This window comes from Pezoporus wallicus, unplaced genomic scaffold (assembly GCF_028554395.1).
Source record: "Pezoporus wallicus isolate ANWC-B61680 ecotype Strahan unplaced genomic scaffold, APGP_CSIRO_Pwel_v1 contig_8702, whole genome shotgun sequence".
Taxonomy (NCBI): Eukaryota; Metazoa; Chordata; class Aves; order Psittaciformes; family Psittacidae; genus Pezoporus; species Pezoporus wallicus.
The window spans coordinates 669412-689350 of NW_026636754.1; the positions used below are offsets into that span (position 1 = coordinate 669412).

The window sequence follows — 19939 nt, forward strand, 5'->3', positions numbered from 1 at the left end:
AGGGTGAGCCACGGCCCTGTGCTGGGATCACAAGCACATGAGAGTGTGGCTAGAAATGTTCTTCAGTGTATCAGTTAACAAAGATAATGCATTTCTTAGTGAGACCATCCACAGTAATTGCTTTGGAGAGACAGTGGCTGCATCAGCAATTTGAACATTTTAATATTACATTCAAAAAACCCAGCTTTTTTCCTGTAAAATGTGTTTCCTTACCAATTACATACCCTCACAGTGAAGCCTTCTCTCTAAGCCACCACAGTAGGATACTGCATACAATTCAAACTCTTGATGTAAGTCCAGAGCTCATCCAAGGACACTGAGGCTGAGTGGGCTGGCACAGGACACATCAGCATAGAAAAGCCTTCAAATTATCAGACTCTCAGATCTGGTTCTTGCCTCCACCTTTTCAGAGCTTCACTGACATAAGCAGCAATGGGCATTTTTATCAGCTGAAGATCTGACACACAGGGCTCAAACTCCAATGACATAAAAGCACATGGGAGGCCGAAATTCCCTGTGATGGATGTACAGCAGAATGGCTCAGAGTGTGTTAAAGGAATACGTCAGAGAAGAGCTGTTCATCTGGAGGCTGGTTAAATGCTGATGTGTGGTGTGCTGAGATTTTTCCTTACTCAGTTAGCATTGTGCCAGCTGTATGAAAGCTACAATCTACTGGGGTGAATGGGAACCTTGGGAAAAGTAACCGAATAGCCTCAGGAACTGAAGGCTTCCATGTAATATCACAGTGGGGATGGCACAGATTGAGACAAGAAGAGTTTGCCCAACCCACCACGTGCCTCAAAGCTGACTTTGGAAAGGATGCTTGGGAAGCAGGGGTAACCATTCATGTGTCGCTGCCTGATGGCTTTGCCAAGGCTGCCAGTGCTGGCCATTAGTGTGCGCATTGTGACTTGCTAAGTGAAAACCTACCCACAAGATGAGAGACCGTGACTCATGGAGGCTTTGGAAGGCCATCCCAAAGTGATGTGCTTGTGACATCGGCTAAATCATAACCCGTGATGAGTGAACGGGCCTGAGGCCCGTGAATGCTTTAAGCTCTCCCCTTTCAGAAGAAAACAAAGTTATCGCATGAAGTGGTTGCCAGGCACAAATGAGTCTTCTTCAAGCAGATCCCCTCAGGTTTCCCCCTTGTAATCACTAAAATACACTACCTGATGTGTCACAAGGACGACAAGTAATTGACATTTAAGGCAATCTGATTTCCATCGCCCTCCCATGACTCTCACCAAGCAGATCGCCTTTCTCCTCCTTCTCTAGGAACGACTTCTTGCACGTGAACATGACGAGCAGCAGCATTGGTAAATGCCACAGGCTGCAGAAGAAGAGCTTCCTGGAGCTGCTGCGGTCTGCATCCCTGTAGAACCGGAAGGCGAGGTAGGAGATGTAGAGGTTGATAGGGAGCGAAATGATGGGGAAAGTCCACGTGGTGATGTCGAGAACAGGAGCCACCGTTGAGAGTCCGATTAAGGCCAAGCAGTGGCGCAGAGCCACCCGCCTGCACAGCCCTGGGTGGGTGACGGACATCATACAGTATCCTCCTCGGGAGTAATCTTCCCGCAGACCCCAGCTCAGGGCATTGAAGTGAGGAAACTGCCAGGAGTAGAGGATTCCTCCTAACAGCAATGCACCTGCAGTGGGAGAGGGAAGGAAAGGTGCTTTAGAGGGACACTGCCAGCGAAAGAGCTCAGCCCATACAGAAGAGCAGCACTACGAACCTGTGCAGAAGACAAGGCTTGCTCTGTCAGGTAAGATGTGCTCTGTTCTTAACAGCATTTACATAGGGTTGCACGTGGTGGTTCTGCTGTTTTCAGAGCACTTAACTTGAAAAGCATTTCAACAAGTCACTTCCTCCTAACGAACCATTGCTAATTGGGTTCTGCGCCAATTCAGTCTCTACCTGAGGGAAGACTGATGGAAATGAAGCAAAGTTGGGCAAGGGATTGTTTTCCTGGGAGCCTCTACCTTTTCCTCCTGGGTTCCCGAGGTGGTGCATCCAGAGAAGAACAAAGCCAGTGGGCAGAGCTGTGTCACATTGACCAGAACCAGGCAGCCCTGCTCCATGAGCGCAGAAAAGGAGGATGAGCTGCTTCATCCTGAGAACTGAGGAAATACCAGCACCGTGTAGCCCAGAGCAAGGCTAAGCCTATGTGTGAGGGAGAAGTGAGGGAACTGCTCAGGGCACTGGAGTGCCCGGGTCACCAGGAGCTGCTAATGAGGTGACAAAGATGATGAACTTTTATTCCTTCAAACCCATTGCAGGAACCTCTAAGTAGTTTGCTCAAGTAACTCTATTCACACCAGTTAGCTACTTCTACATTTAATAAAGAACTATGGAAGCACCACATGTCCCCCAGTTATCCTTGAGACACGGTACAGGGCTTATCAAGGCAGAAGCAGCTTATATGCTGATTTCAAGGAGGCCCTCAGACTAAACTCCCTGCACTGATTTTGTCTGAAGACACAAAAAATCCCCCAAGGCTGTCACACATTATGAGCGTTCCTGGATTTTCCTTTTGTTTCCTGAGCTCCCAAATACTCTGCTCTGGCATTAACACTTTCTTTGCATCTCCCTGTCTCCATGAGCTCATTCTCTATGGAAACTACTTCTCACTCATTCTCTTAATGACCTGATAAAACAGAAACAGCAACACTTATCTGCCCACAGGTTCATGTATTTCAGTTCTTTCCCAAATGCTCTAACAAAGACCAAGTCCCTGTCTCCTTTGAACTGCTTCATGGTTCACATCTCTCTGGCTGTACATTCCTTGGGGCATGTCTAGTTCTTGTCTTAAACAGCACACCTTACACTGGTGGCGTCACGCAAATTACAACAATCTAAGTTTGCAAAAGAGCCTCTTTTTTTGCCCTAATTTATCAACCAGTGAAGGAATGGTCCATTACACTTAATGCAGGTTTTCCAGTTGCTTAGGAGATCCAGTAGTGGTATAAGAGACCCACCATTAACAAATACCCCATGAGGTGACTACCTGCCTCTGAAAGTTGATTACATGAAGCATGGAGATAGACCCTCCTATATCAGGCATGCAGCTTTCAGAACACCACTGCCTGCTATGAATCCCAGGTGACTTCCTGGAATCACCTGCAAATCCTGGCATTTGATCCTACTGAAGTTGACTTTCAGACTGTGGATGTTTTGCCCATTCTCTAAATTGGAACCTTTATGAAGGTTCACAATGGTGCACCCCAAAATTACCACTGATTTCAGAACATCACGGCAACGGAAGTCATTTTGGTCCTAATAAAATAGCATTTGATTCAGTTCTGTGGAAACCTGAGGGAGTAGCTCTTCTGAAATAAAACTGAATCAAGGAGCAACACTCCCTATATCAGGAGAAGCAATGGGGAATATGTTCTTGGAGCATGTCATCCTATAGCTTCTTCCTTGTCTTCTTAAACACAGTACTTAAGGAAAGATCCTGAATGTGATAAACCTAGGATCCTAGTATTTCAAGTTTCTCATCTGAAGCACTTTAGAGACATTAGCCTGTCACTTAGGGCAAGGTAACCTACAATTATCCACCAGCTGAGGAGCCAGGGCCAAGATCCAGAGGCTGTCCCTGCTTCCCACGGCTACGGACGAGCCGGCTTTTCATCTGGCATGTGTCGCGTCCCTGTGTTTCGGCTGTAACGCGGGCTTTGCTTATTCAATTGTTCAAATGTTGTGCGCAGCCAAGCTCAAAACAGCCTAAACCTCAAACACACAAACCTCTTTAACAGTTCTCTAACTATAACACCATTAAAATGAAAAAAGAAGTCATCTGGAGAAACTTCTAAACACAGACCAACTAAACTACTTGGGGCTGGATTCCCATTTACAAAGCTCTGGTTTTTACATGCAAGCCTTTGGAATTTAATTACTTTGATTACATTACAACCATTGAGATAATTGATATTTTACAGAGAAACTCAACAGTAAAACAATTTAATAGCCCATTATGAGGATTTTAACTGACCCGATCTTTCTGTTAGTTCCCGTGTGCCTTGGCTATCCTGCAATTTCCCCTGGCCAGGCTGAGACTGTCAGCTTGTCAGAGATCTTTAAGTGTCACGTAAGACTGATGACTTGCAAAGCACACCACATGGTACAGTACAATTCAGCATCAAACGAGCTCACAGTAGGAATCCTGTCAAACCCAGAGCACACACTGTAACACTCATTAATTACTAGATGAATGTTAACTGTGTCATAATTAAGTCAGCAGTGTTTTTAAGCAATATTACAGTGAGACTAACTCTGGAGATGAACCTGGTTCAACATAGCGCAGTCTGCTCTGCTGCTTCTGTGCAGTTCCCAACAGTTTGGGAACTCAGTCTAATCAATGCAAATCTCAGAGTTTATAATGAAGTGAGCACCAGACGAGGTCATTCGCAGCCGTAACAACTGGAGCTGGCACGGAGGCTGCAAAAGCAAAGCTGGCTATCAGAGCAGAGCGAGAGACAGGCAGCACCCAGGGATGCTGCAGATCTTGGCCCTCCTCAGCTCCTCTGCTGCACATGGAAACCTGAGCGCAGGCAGACTGATAGAAATCATAGAATCCCAGACTGATTTGGGTTGGAAGGAACCTTAAAGCTCATCCAGTTCCAACCCTCTGTCATGGACAGGGACACCTTCCACTAGAGCAGGCTGCTCCAAGCCCCGTCCAGCCTAGCCTTGATGCCCAGACTGAGCTCAGGCTACTTAACACAAGCAGCACTAGCTACATGTCAAGACCTTTATCCTTAAACTAGCAAGGAATAAAATGGATCCCACCCAGAGTGCAAGGGACTGGATTATTTTGGAGCAAAGGCAGTAGAACACGAAGAATCCACCTGGATTAATATTGGCACAAGCATCTGCTCATCTTGCTCCTGGTCAGGTTTGTGTTGATGAATTGCAAGAAAACAAGTACCTGACTTGTGGATATCCCACACTCTTTGGCCTTTTGGGCCAGATTTTTAATAGCTGCAAGTTTCGCCCATTTCTGACCACTTCCAAACTCTTCACTTCTCCAAGTGTGAGAACCTGTGCCAGCCACAAGCAGACACTTATAAATCCTGGTAACTTGGCAGCCAAGTCTTGTTTGGTTTGGGAAAGAAACAAAGTCTATTTATGCAAACAGGACGCAGGTCTCCAGTATTCTTTCAATCTGGTGTGAAAAATAGGTATAAATGTTTTCTTGTTGATTTCCTATTGTTTAATCACTTTGTACTAGTTTAAATCATCTCACAGGTTACAGGGTTGCAGAAGACCAGGTAGGCCCTACGACATCCACAGAGTTAAAGATAAATAACAGATTTTACTGTTCATCATGAATGTTAAGGTTAAGCTATTATTTTTTTTCTTAAATTCTTTTAGAAGTATTTAAATAGTAATAGAGCTTCTTTTTAATAAACAAGGACAAGCTGAGATTTTTATTTTAATATCGAAGATAAAGCCAAAATGTCAAGAAGGTAGAGAATGGTTCTTCCTTTCCGCAGATGTATTTTTATCCAGTGAAATACTAAAGGTTTATAAATTGCACTTATCCTAAACCAAACAAGACACTAAATTCCAGAGTCATTTGGAAATTGCTTGGCAAGATGATTTAAGCTTCAATAAACTTGGGTAGGACTTGGAAATAATTATGAGATGAGACTTCCAAAAGCAACTAAGTGATTCGGGGCTTGCAAACCATAGGAGCTGACAGTCTGATTTTTACCATTACAAGAGCAAGAAGCATCCCCCTATGAAGTTATGCTCCTCATGGTGTCAAGGAGACCACGTGGCACTTCTAAAATTTGATTCATTTTCACATTTTATTCCTTTTAAAGCAATTCATTATGCTCTCCTTTGCTGGATGGTCCAAATCTCAGGCAAGGGAGCAGTGTCAGTGCCTGACCCCATTGAGTCTTTGGCCTTCTGCTAAGAACAGCACCTAAGAGCAGGGAACTGCAAGGTGGTTTTTAGGGTGTAAGCTCTTGCAGGGTGTGAGCTCTGACCACTTGTTAACACAAGGAGAGCAGAGCAATCAGGTAGCAACAGCTTCTTGCCCTGTCATCTTGGTTTTGCACTGGGATCAGTAACCCAGGGAAAAAAAGCTCCAGACCCTAATATGAGTCCCCCAAACTTCCAATGTCCTGGAAAAGGTGCAGAGTCTATATATCACCTTCTCTAGAAGGAGTTGGCACGTTCAGCTATGAGCTATCAGTGCCAACAGAAAACATGCCCGTAGCATCATTCTGAGAAAACCATTTCATTCACAGAAAGCACCCCGAGGACTGCAAACCTATTTTCTCATCCACTAAAGGGCAGAAGTAATGTTTGGCTCCCGCTCGACCGTCTTGTTCTGAGGGTGCCACTCTCTAAAGCAGCAATTTGAAATATGCCTCTTTCATGCTAGCAATACCTTTCATCATCAAAGAGCCTTATACATTGTGCAGTTGGCACACGGGGCAGTAGCTGAATCATTTCAGCTGTCTGCCTTAAGTAAGATGTGATAGTTTGGGATGATCCAATTGAAACTCGACAGAAACTTTCTGAAGGCAAGTTCTTCCAGGGCAGAAAAAGACCTTGGCTACAAGAGGGTGCAGGATGGAGCTCAGTGTGTTGGTGGAGCACAAGGCTCCTGAGCAGGGCAAGCTGGAGCCCAACCAGCCCCGGCAGGCACATGAACATGGGCCTGTCTGCACAAGTCAAGGCAAACACATCCAAGGTTATCAACAGAGACTGCTGTATCAGCATTGTGTTCCTGAAAATGCACTGGCAATGAGCAACTTATTTTCTCTTCTTATCCTTCTCATTGTTCTTTAGACGACACACAGTGCCTTCCCATTACACAGTGTCCTGCAAGCCTCTCCTATCACTTTCAAGCTCCAGACAGGACAAACTTAATCAATAAAACAAAGGAATAAGGAAGGGGGAGCTGATCTATAACAGCATCAATTCAAGAACGGACTCGCTCCTTCTGTCTTTGCTTTGGTGCTGCATATGTACAACTGGGAAGAGGCCAACCAGGCATTAAAATAAACACGGAATGGTTAAAATATCAGCTCCAAAACAGATGTTGAAATCTTTCTGCATTTCCCAAAGCTGGTGTTTACTGCCTTGGCAACCCAAGAATGCTGTTTTGCTTAAAGCACAATTTTAGTAATTCTTCTGCCTTGAATAATGTGAAGGAATTTTAAAATCATTTCCAGACCTTGGTAGCTCCAGACTTAGGAAGAGGAAAGCACCGGCCTTTTGTCTCTAGGAAACTGGTATGAGTTTGGCTGCTGTCAGGAGGGGAAGGCTTTGGTAGCCTAAGCTCAGCCTTTTAATGGCTTGTAGTCAGGAAACAACCACACACCGTTTTACTTGATAGCACACAACTGGCTCTCCTCCCTTGAAAGATGTTGAACAAATTACTCCTCTTTAATCCAGACAAGGTAGATTAGAGCTCAGAGACTTGACTTCGTCCAGCTGTATCCACCTGCCTGTGAGCAACTGTGCTGTCTCAGGCCACATTTTTCACCTTTTCTACAGGAAATCTAACATACCCAAGGCCAAACCCCTTCACTGTGGTCCTGCATGGCTTTTACAGGATGTTCTGCTTGCAGGAAATGTACTGGATGCATCCCCAAAGCTTTTATTGTCTGCCTTTTTCTTTGTCTCATTCACAAGCTTAACACAGAAAATCAAGATTTCTAACTATGAAGCAATTACGGGAGTAAAGATTTTGAACCCTTGTCAAAGCATCGCTGCCCACTGCAGATTCAACGTGAGATTGAACACCCAAAGGATTATATGCGGGAGCTGGCACAAATATTCACAGTGGTTTGGAGTCACATCCATAACACAGATGTAGTGCTCTGATACATAAGGGCTGGTTTATTAAGCTGGTAGTGGCACTTTCTATTTGTGAAGGAGGGTTGGAATGGGCAATAACTGCTGCCTCTCCTTGTTCTGGTGATGGAAAATGACTGTTAGAGGAGATCAAGTAGCCTCTGACTGAGAACTGTTCAAGGTGTTGTGGCTGCCCCATTCCTGGCAGTGCTCAAGGCCAGGTTGGATGGGGCTTGTAGCAAGCTGCTCTGGTGGAAGGTGTCCCTGCCCGCAGCAGGAGTTGGAACTGGGTGAGCTTTAAGGTCCCTTCCAACCCAAACTAGTCTGGGATTTTACGATACTGCCCTGATACAATCACTCCTGAAGAAAAAAGCCACCTAGTATTTCATTTTTCCCATTGTCTTTGGAGGTAGAAAAGGGATCAGCTCTACAAAATTTACACCTTAATTGGTGATTATGAAACCTTTTCAAGCACATTTAGGAATTTGCTAGTCACAAACCTTAACCAAACTGATGCAGCTCGCTTCTGTTTTGCCACTGTGGCGTTTCCTATATGAGCACCACAGCAAGACAACAACTGGCACTTCTGCTTCCACTGGAAAACAAAAGCAGATGCTACCGCTTGTTTCAGATGCTGTGTGAGCGGCCAAGCAGCCTTGAGAGGGAAAAAAGGGAAAGTATCACTGCTAAAGCTTTGCACAAGGTCTCTGGGCTGCAAACAATGGTCCCGGCTGTCAGTGCGGGCACGCACAGCCCTGATTGCGTGCCTTCAAGGTTACACGGTCATGTAAACCAAGGGCGAGGAGGAGAGCACTGGGGAACTCAAAAGCTTCATGGTCATGGGTTTCAATAGCTGTTTCTTTTGAGGGATGGCACAAAAGGCCTGTGGAACAGGGGCTGCGATAGACTCCTCTGCTCAGCACATAAAGGGGAGGGATGTTGGCCGTGTGTACGGCTTGTCTGCAAAACAAAAGGACGATCCTCAGTGTCCCCCAGGAATGGGAAATGAAGTTGGCAGTGGGGTTCTGCACCTTGAGGGAGCATTCCTGGCCATTGCCTTCAATAGGAGGAAAGCAGATGTCCCCGGGTACACTTGCCATGCAGAGGAAAGCAGTGTGCAGATGGATACACACAGGCAGGCACACTTTTTTGTGTGACACACAACAGGTTATTACAGACAAGAGCCTCACAGGGAAACACCTTTCATTACACAGACAAGGCTGAGGAAAACAACAACACTGTACATAATTAATCTTAGGCAACCCCAGCAACAGATGCCATAAGGAAAGTGAGCCTGTTGGGTAAGATGGAAATACAATCTTTGCACAGACCATACCTTTAGGAAGTGTTTGCCAAAGGACCAGAGCACTGCAAACCTGCAGAGCCATGGAGACCTCTTCCAGGCTCCTCCGGGGCTCCCATGTAGCCCGAGGGTGGGAGTCTCTGCTGCAGAGACCCCTGTAGTGCTCCTCCCCTGGGTGTTGTGTCCCACACCCTGGGGCTGCCACGCAGCTCCATCTCCTGATGCCGCAATAGCCATGCATGGGGTAGAGAACTGGGTATGGACACGCTGCCTGTGAATTCATGGGGTCGGTCCTAGGTGCTCCAGCACCAAAACTGCCATTTTATTGTCTCTTACGAAGATAGAAAGGGGAAAAGAAAAACAGTCCACTGGCTTCTGTCTTGAATTCAGACAAGCTGCTTACTAGTACTGTCCCCTGCCTTAGGTTTTACCCCCACAAAGCACACTCCTGGGCCCCCAGCTTCCAATTCTCATATGTCAGTGACATGAATATCTCTGCTTCCTCTGCAACAGACCACAAATTCTGCTGTCTTTCATCTGAGAAGTGAAACCCCAAAAGCTGAGTTTACTGGAGGGGGTTTATAGCTGAAGCCTCCTTTGCTCGCGCTGCAGGACAGAGGCCGGCAGCTCCCAGACCTGCTCCCACATCAAGGGGCTTTAAAGCTCAAAGTGCTTACCTGGAAGGGACACAAAGATCTCCAAGCTTACTTTGCATGCAATTAAGCTGTTGCTTTGCTCTCCCTGCTCCTGGCAGACAAGAGCTACACCAGGGAAGGCATGAGAGGCTCCAGCCATTGACAGGTTGGGTACAGCCCCCCCCTCACCCCTATTCTCTTTCTTGTTGTTACCGAAACATCCATCTGCCAAACGTCACTAGCTGATAAGAACTGCCCGTTTTTAAATCCCCATTTGTAAATAGATGTTGGCTGACATAATTAATGTCTACCATACAACACAATTTGAATTACAAAGTAAAGGCAATTTAAAAATCAGCCTCCACATGATTACAACTGATACCCAAGTCTATAAATTCCATAGCCCCAGGAATTATTTAAATTTCTGAAAATGAATGAAAATCAGTACAAGATGTCTTGCAGGAAAGCCAGACCAGAAGTGGAGCATCTGAGATAAACTAGTCTCTTGAGATAAACATTCTTTGGTGCAGTAATACCTAGGGCTCCCAGGCCACCATGGGTCTGTAATGTCTGCTCTAGTGTCAGGGCTGTTATCTGTTATGCCATTGCCACCTACTCAGAGTAAATCCCCTTAACTGATAAGCACATTATGTTGAGGAGTCCCGCTTGTCACTTCCATCTAACTGGGTGGTTTGTATGGACACTGTGGCACTGAATTGCTCTGCTCTAAGACTGCTTGTTGGCTGGGATGGAGCCTTTGGTGCATCAGCACAGGAAGGTCGGAGGAAGGAGTGCAACATGTCTAAGGCAAAACATGGACTATGGCACTTGGAAACGTTTGCCCCAGATCTGGGTTTTCTGCTAACTAGAAATAACAAGTTTAAAATGACAGCAAACATCTCCAACAAGCAAGCTGCGGCATTAGGCTGGGGAGAGCCCAGCAACACAAGAGTAATTGAAAGCACGCACACATTGTGCCTCTCACAGGCCAAAATAAACAGCCCTGTTACTTCCTAAAGATGCCTGTGCACAGGCTCAACAGCAGCGTGGCACAGCCTGGAGCTCTCCTGTACACGCATCCTGTGCGGGAGGAGGATCCAGCACAGAACAAGACACGCTGCCAAGCTCTGCCTCTTTCTCCTGTCTGTTAGGATAAGGCTTCAGGTGATTTTCATGATTTCCCTGCCAGTCCTTCCTTTGTAAAGTCAGGAGAAACAATTTGAGGGTGTCTAGATTTACTATAGAAACAAATCCCTTCAGAAATAAACAGCACCACAAAGGAGCAACGAAGCAAAGGAAGCAAACGTGTTGCTGCAAATCACAGCCTGGCAGTTAAGTTCTGCATAAATACACCAGATACGTGGCAGTGATACCCATTTGAGAAATTACACTTATCATGCACCTTTGACCATCTCACCTGCACTCAGCTCCCCCAGTGAGGAAATGTTAACATTCCTGATCTTTCATCAGTTTCAAACAGCTGCCATTAAAAAACAACACACACACACCCCCACCCAACCCCACAACAAAGAATTCCTCATCTTCCCAGAGATAACCTTATCTTTCCCTTTTGAAATGTGAGGTTTTCCCTAAATCACGTTGGCAGAAAATCCAGGGTTGGGGCAGGATGTTTAAGAGCATAGAATTAAAGTTACCTATCAGGGGTAGAAATAGAAGCAAACATCATTGGGAATCACTGTAAGAGCTGCAAAAGATGTGTACTGTAAGAAATACCAGCAACTATTTGCATCACTAGAAATACAAGGGTCCCAGATTTTTATCTGCAAATATGTGATATTTGGGTCTTGTTTCTTGTACAAGAAACTGATAAAGTATTCATCTTTGAAATAAAGTTCTAAACAAAATAAGGACAAATTAGAACAAGGCTGCTCCAATGAGACACGTTGTTATTGTCTCTGTGACACTACAAATCACAGAATCCCAGACTGGTTTGGCTTGGAAGGGACCTTAAAGCTCATCCAGCTCCAACCCCTGCCACGGGCAGGGACACCTTCCACTAGAGCAGCTTGCTCCAAGCCCCTGTGTCCAACCTGGCCTTGAACACTGCCAGGCATGGGGCAGCCACAGCTTCTCTGGGCACCCTGTGCCAGCGCCTCAGCACCCTCACAGGGAAGAGCTTCTGCCGAAGAGCTCATCTCAGTCTCCCCTCTAGCAGGTTAAAGCCACTTCCCTTGTCCTGTCCAACTCAAACAGCCACAAGCAGCCCACATCAGTGTCCATGAATGGCACCGGTGAGGTTATGGAGCTCCTGACGTGACAGAGGGGTGCAGACACGGCTGTCACCGGGTACCGCACAATACAGTTGTAACACTTGGTTACCCCCCTCAAATGCCAATAAAAGGTCTACACTTAAGCATTGTTTTCCCTACAACAGCAACATGTACAACAATGTGGCTGCTGTGAGAAGATTACAAGGAGAGAAAATCCACAGGAAAATGTAAACTCAAAAAGCCACCAGTTAAGTGGTGAGAACCTTCCTTCTCATTAGTTTCCTGCCTCCCTCCCTTCACATTCCTCTTTGTTATTGAGTGAAATGATTTTCTTTTTTTTTTTTTAAACGAGGTGCAAATGCATTTTCACACCTCTACTGAGAACTAGGTTAAGTCTCCAAGCTAATTACACATTATTAATGAGTTCAACAACTGTGGGTTGGCTGGTTAAAGGAGGGATGCAGGTCTGCACGTTGTCACACGGACGCATGCTTGTACTCTGCATGGGTCTGATGCTGCCAGGCTTGAAAACTCTAGTTTGTAATAGTAAAAAGTTTAACACTGAAAATCACAGAATCATAGCATGGTTTGGGCTGGAAGGGTTGCTCCAAACCCCATCCAAACTGGCCCTGAATGCTTCTGGGGATGGGGCAACCACAGCTTCTCTGTGCAAATCAGTCTCCAATGCAATCCTTGTCTTCTGTGTCTCTCTTCTCAAAAGAGTTTGTGTGGGATTTTTAGTTCTGTTTTTTAATACTGAAATGGACTAAATATGACATCCAGGTCACCATTTTCAGGACTCCCCTGGTATGCTTTATTACAAAGACCAGTAGCAACTCAGTAACATTTCTTTCCCTGTTAAGCAAGCTGCATGGGCTCACTGACACAGACTGGGAGGTGACCGTAAGGGTTTTAGCTACCCAGATCAAACAATACAACACCAAGTTACACACCAGTGCAGACCATCATGCTGTGATAAAGTGGTTTAAAGTTATCATCTTCCACTGATGGCATCACTACCAGGGATTATCCCCTCCAGAGCTGGCAGAGGGACACGTAACCACAACTCAGTTGCAAATTAGAGAGGAAAAGCTTACTTGGGACACCAGTGGTGCTGTCTGCTGCCTGCCCAGCTGCTGTACAGGGACAGCTTAAGCTCCTTGCAAAGCAGGTCTCCAAGAGCAAGTTGTAACTTGACAAATTGAAGATAATGAAAATCAGTGCCAGTTTACTTTAATGTGCTGGGCTTTAACTGCCATTTTAAAACCAGGGGTGAAAACCTGAGCTGTAACAGCCTCTACAGTGAGGGCACTGGTGAGATTAGAGCTCCTCCAGGCTGGACTTCGCAGGTGAAGTTCGAACATCAACTCTGCAATGAGGTGCCAAAACCAAACAGAAAGCCCTAAACAAAAGATCCAAGGTCTACGCATCATTCATTCTCTTCTCTTCTCTTTAGAAATACAGAGCTTCTAATGATAACTTATGCATTCCTTAACATGAGACACTATACATACACATGCACCATTTGTAGGTCTAAACATAAAAATAACTTTCAGAGAAGAGGATGTTTGTATAGGAGAAGTACACATTAAAAAGAAACCACCACAAAAGCTTTCATCCCAGACGCAGATTAGATCCATATCAGACCATGAGTACTCCAGGCCAATTCATACTGACTTTCATAGGAAGTACATAGCACAACTGAAGAATGGATTTTGCACAGATTCTGGTAATTTCTGGCTAAAAGCCTTGCTGTTGAAAGTATTATTCAAGACTTAAATATGCCCCTCTGTGGGATGAGCGTGAGCTAAACCAATTCTTAACAGACCTGTTAATTGAACTTCATTAGTTCCTTCAGAATGTAAGTATGTGGAGCCACTTGGATTCTTAAGTTTCTAGCTGGCAGGAAAAACAAGCCCCAATTGTGTCAGAGTTTAGCTGCTGAAGAGATCAGTGTTTTACGAGGGATGTAAAACTGGTTCACAGTTACTAAAATAGGAATCTTCGTTTGCTTTTCAAGGAGGGGAGAAGGAACATTTAGAACTTAAGACTTTCAAAATGGGCAATTAAGAAACACGTCAATAAATTTATCTTCCTAGGATATTTTCTGGCTTGTGGAAATACACTAATAAACACAATTGGGAATTTTCCATCTGAAAGCTCCCGAAGCTGGATCTTGCTGAGTATGGTTTTAATCCCCAAATTATGCAACATTTTATTCCACATGAACCCCAAAGATGTTATTCTCCTTCTAGATAATTTTTTTAAGATGGCCTCAACAAATATCCAATTGAATTCATCAGCTCCTGTTTGCCCCTGAAATGCTCTGTAAGGAGAATGTTACCATTGTGTCTACTCATTTGGTCCTCACGGTACCACACTGTAACAGATTTTGGCATTGCAAACAGCAGAATATACCTGCTTTCAAAGCAGTGTCAGGTCAACAAGCATAAAGAATGAGGTTTACTGCCTTTTCAGTAGGTCTTTTTAGTTATCCCTAACACAATGATGTTAACTGCTTGTATGACGGTTTCATACCCACCAGCATCGAGACTACCGGTAGCTGCCGTCCAGCCCATGACAGGGGGAATGGCCCCGACGACAGCTCCTACCCACGTGTTGGCGATGCTCATTCTCTTCATGGGTGTGTAGCAACACGTGTACAGGAAGATGTTGAAGGCTCCCAAGGCTCCGGTGAGAGGGTTTACTCCCAGTGTCAGCAGGGCGATTCCCGGGACTCCGCAGGAGGCAGCAAAGCAGACAGCGAGTAGAGGGCTGTGGGGAGAGACCAGAGACGCTGGTAAGAGTCTGTCCCAAAGGATGAGCGCTGTCCTGCTCCTTTGCCTCCTCCCATAAACTGAGTGGAGTTTTGTTATTGTTCTTAACCAGCCCAAATTCTCCCATTTGAATCCCCGTCCTAAGAAAAGCCTTTCTCAAAAGTTAAGGCCATCTCGCTACAGATTTCCAATAATCAGCGAGTCTCATTCTTTGTTCATCAAATAAATTCCACCTCTGCAGGTAAAAAGCCCTTATGAAGAACTGGTGCTTCCAACAGATCTTTCTCTTCCATTTAAATCTTAGTATATTTTGACCTCTGGAAAAGCACCCAGGGGTTAGAGTAAATGAGAATGGTTGTCACCCGTCAGATTTGTAACTGATTGCAATTATCCTTTGACTGAAACACAACACGGTTAGACACCAAATTAGGAAGCATTTACAAGAAAAAGAGAGTACATTCAATCCCTGTGAAATTACATCAACAGGAATAAAGTATTTTTTGGCTTTACCGTAAAAAAGGCTGAATTTTCTACATTCCTTATGCACTGCGCTAAGCAGGGCTGGCACACCAAAGCAATCCTGGCAACAGGAGCAAAATTAAAACTCTATTCTAAGTATGACTAGAATTAACTGAAGATAGTTTAGGTTTGGCTAAAAGGATCAAACAAGAAAGATGTAAATGTGATTCTTACTGCACATGAGCCAAAAGCTTGGGGAAGGTTGGAAATTCCTGTTAAAATCTGTAAGAAAGTGGCTGAAGCCCACAGTAAACATCCAAATACAATGAACAAGGATGTTTTGTCTGGCTACCAAACCCACACTTCCCAGGCAGCACTGTGATGCAACCCTTAGGAAGCTTTATTTGTGAACCCTTGCACCAAACCAATGTGTTTGCTGGTGGTGAAGATCTCATCACACATGTTTGAGGGTGTCTGGTATAATCGGAAGAGGGACCTAAATGCCACTAAGAAATAATGTGGTGTGGGAGACCTTTGGAAGGGAGGAAAATGCCATTAACTGAGTTGTATTTAATAACCCATGTGGCTAAATGCACACTCCTAGTCATCCATGAGAGCAGAAAATATGCGTGCTTGCAACAAAAGTCTCTGCTTCAAGTTTAGCTTTACACGTTTTGTCTAACTGAAAACTATGAAGCCTTTGTATTCTACGATCACTCTGCCCTCTGGCCAAACCCCCTAACCCTGAAGTATGTGTTGCAAGCACTGTTCTAACCCTCATAAGAAAAACTTGCTGGTGGGGATGAATTTTATGGGAGCTATATCAGTAAAAAATCCTACCACTTAAACTTGGATTTTTAAGACCTTTGTTGGACCAATATGGAATGGAAATCTCAAATACCTGGAAGAATTAAAATGAGCAAATCTCACATCAAAGATCTGCCTTGAAGTTAAAGTAAATTAAATCATTTTATCCAGGTTTTCAAAACCATCAACAGAATTTAGATTATGGAGCATGCACAGAGCACGTTTATGCTCCAGCACGGCCAGTATTGGTGTTACTGATGTATCAGGAATAGAGGTAGGGTTTGTCATTGCTATCCATTGATAAGGAGATGCGTTAAGTTTGTTTTCAGGAGCCATAGGGTGCTGAGCCCTCTGTTTTTGCAGCTAGTGGTGCTCTATTGCAGAAAGGCAGCAAAACACAATCTCTGCCATTGACTATAGATGCTGTAGTTCATAATGTTGCCCCTCCGTAGTGAAAGCCTGACTGGGTTTGGTTAAACAAATCGATGTTGACTGATTCCTGAATAAAATACAGTCAGACAGTAAACACCACATTTACACAATACACACTCTCGAGGTGACAAAAGACCAGCATGACCCTGCGAGCCCGCGCTACCCACGTTTGCTCCCGCGGGGCTCACAGACATAAATGAGGACACAGTTTGACCTAATGCAACGAGCACTTTTCTCACTAATCAAGAGTGAAGACTCCTGTACACGTCTCCAATTCAGATGAATGCTACACACCATGAGCCAGGCACGCAGCAGCAGACACCAGCCCTTCATGCAAAGCCCTCCTCTGTGGTTGAGCCCAGCATCACGTCACCCCATGTCGCTCCCCTGCAGCAGCGGTGCCAGCCTTGACACCAGTTGCGTGCTGCCTTCACATCGAACTGATGGACTGGAACAGCACCTTTAAGGAATGAAGCTTTATCAAAAGGGAAGAGAGAAGTTACATGGCTGAGACCGCCAAAAGAGCTGCTCTGTTCCTGGTGGATGAAACCACGTTTTTGTTTCTCAGTTTCTTCCTTTCTGCCTCTTTAAAAGGCAGGTTGGTTAGTGTCTATAATGGTTCTAACGATCTCAGCAGAGCTTATCCAGTCAATGTGGGTTGTTCTTCATAAGCAGCTGATCCGTACTTCTTTCAGGCATCCTGAAAGTGTCACATTTTCCTCTTCTCTCCAGTGTCTCCTTAACAATCGAGGAACTGTGGAATTCTTCTAGAAGACTAACTGTTCTGACTTGCAAGTGCAAGTGCAAGTGCCTGCCCCTAACTCCAACTGAGATCAGAAACTCAAACTGTGACCTAATGATTCAGCTATGTTATTTCTGTCCCCTAAAATACTACTTGGCATTACAAAGGCACTGCAATCAGAAATTGGGACTTTGCTTTCTTGGTGAGACATGAGATAGAGAATTCAACTCACTCTCATGTAAACATGCAGTGTTTATAAGGTCTAGGAGGAGTATAAGCAACTCCTCGCTGGGAAAGAGAATAGTTGAAGAAAATTTAGAGATTTCAGTCACTGGGGCAGTTCTTTCTGCTTCAGTGACTCCCAGGATTTTAAGAAGAAAAGACTGACCCTAGGCTTAAATCACAGCAGTTTAAGGGCTATTCTGATTTCCACTAGTTTATGGTCTTCAAGGGACCAGTAACAGGGACCATTACATATCTCCATGCTGACATTAAGCCTGTGAAAACTCAGACATGTAGTATGAGGCTCATTGATTTGGTGCATGCTCCTTTGCTGGGCTGCCTGTGTCTCAGTGAGGGAGCACAGGAGATCTCATTCCAGAGCAGGAGAAAGCTGTGATGCTGAGTTGTCACCGGGTTTGTCCCATCACCTAATGCCACGCAGCTCCTCCCACTACAGCCCTGTGCCACCAAGCAGTCCAGTGTGCACCAGAGGAGCATCAGCCTTGGGTAACCCAAGGCCAGGGAAGTCTCTCATGGTGCTTAAAAGTGGCTGCAGGGTCTTTGCTGGTTTCCTTCATCCTTAAACCCTGCCATGCAGTTAAGTGCAGGCTGATGACAGGCACTGGTACATAAGCCTCATTTCACTTGGGCGTTCACTTGTGCTAAGGGAATCGCTCCCATGGGAAAGAAGGGCAATCTTCCATTGGAAAATTGGCCAAGGAGCTAGCTCAGAAAGCAAACATATTGAGCAAGAAACTAGGTTTTATGATGGATTCTTGGGAGGAGTTGGTTTCAGTTATTTGGCTGATTAAAATCAGACTTTGGAAAAATACTCCAAGTGCCAAATGAGTTCTCTTCAAATTTCAACTCTAAAATACCCAGTATGTCACCACATTGGACACCTCCTAAAGGAAAACCAAAAACTGGTAGTTCTCCCTCATTCCTCTTCTCTTATATTGCGAATGCATATGCCAAATTCTGTCTAATTTTACTGCTAAAAGACATTCACATTCAAGTAAAAGCTTTGAGAGAGCTTCAACTTGAACAGTGAATAACCAAACCTTCCCTGATCCAAAGAAAATGTGTTGATGTTTCACTCCCACAGAACTCACCCAACACAGACCCTCCCCAGTCACACTCCACTGAGAGCATCCAAGAGGAGGAGGAGCTGGAAGAAGAAAAGAGAGCCAGGTTTCTCTTCATTCAACTCAAAGGTTTTGCTGACACAGGAGTGCCTGGAGAGATGCTGTCAGTCAGGCTGGGGATGACTGCTGAAGTGCTGGGGGGAACAGGGAGCAGGCAGAAGGAATCCCATGTGGATGATACTCAGGCATCCCCTGCACGTACAACCACGAGGCATCCATGTGTATCCTCATTCACTGTATCACTGATGAAGACTCTGGACAACACAGCAACCAGCCTATTTTACTCCATGTGCAATAGCATCATATTCAAAACCAGCTGCCACTTACAGACGATGTGCTTATATGTATATAATGACCCTACACACATGTGCATAAAATACATTTATTTAATAGGCTCCAGAGTCATGGATGACACTACTTACTGACTCACAGCGTTACTTGGAAATGTTGAGAGGGGAAAACAAATTAAAGCATTTGCCCATCTGTAAAATGAATGCATTATTTTACCTATTTCACAGCAGAATCAGCAAGCTTAATGTCTATAAAGATCAATAATGTCATGACTACACATGTTTTTCTATGCTGTCTTTGGCAAAGCATTTTGTGAAGACGAATGCCAAAGTACAGTTTGAACTGGAATTTAAATGACAGTATGAAAAAGGGGAAAAAAGCTTAAAGATAATTTAGTTTGGAAAAAAACAAGCAAGAAGCCAGAAAAAATTCCCTCTTAAAACCTATCCATGTTTAGAAATATGGAAAAATCCTGTATCAGCATCTAATGCATCAACGCATCTCAGTGAATGTACTGATGCTCCTATGCTAAGAGAGACACAAAGCCCATATGAATCCTGAATAGACACACTCGTGCCATCAGCGGTTGCCTGCAATTCATGTTCAGATGTTATGTAAATACATGAGAAACTTCATTTGTGACCTTGTGTTAATGGGGAACTGGCACACAAAACATATTTACATAAAAGCATAAGCCTGGATGTAAGTGGCCATTTAAGGCTGCCTGTGTATTTTTCAGGTGAAGCAGGAGTGCTTAGAGTTGAAAATGAGATTCAAAGCCTAATCCAGGAGGTAATAAAACAAATTCTGTCTTCTCCCTGTCTGTCAAAAATCTTTTATAGAAACATCACCCACTTCTGAAAGGGCAAACTGAAAAAAACCAACCAAAACAACAATGCCCTTTGGCTCTGCTGCAGCATGCACTGAATACCTTAATGAGCTGAAACACTGCAAGTCCTGGATGATTATTTTATGTTAGATCTTATTGCTATTGACAAGTGTCCCTCGAACCACAGGGCCAGCGATCCGTTCTGCTGGTCCCTGTCCATGGCTGGGGGTTGGAACTAGATGAT

General features: G+C 44.7%; 1 protein-coding gene across 1 annotated transcript in view; it reads right to left on the reverse strand.

The window, feature by feature from the left end:
- Positions 1-1095: 1095 nt before the first annotated feature.
- The window catches only part of LOC130595025 (protoheme IX farnesyltransferase, mitochondrial), a 101076-nt gene continuing 82232 nt past the window's right edge, over positions 1096-19939 (reverse strand). The window contains exons 6-7 of the mRNA XM_057401376.1: positions 14534-14766; positions 1096-1649 (exon numbers count right to left, since the gene is read on the reverse strand). Coding sequence (XP_057257359.1) covers positions 1207-1649; positions 14534-14766 — 676 coding nt within the window. The 3' untranslated portion in view covers positions 1096-1206. The remainder of the gene's footprint in view (positions 1650-14533; positions 14767-19939) is intronic.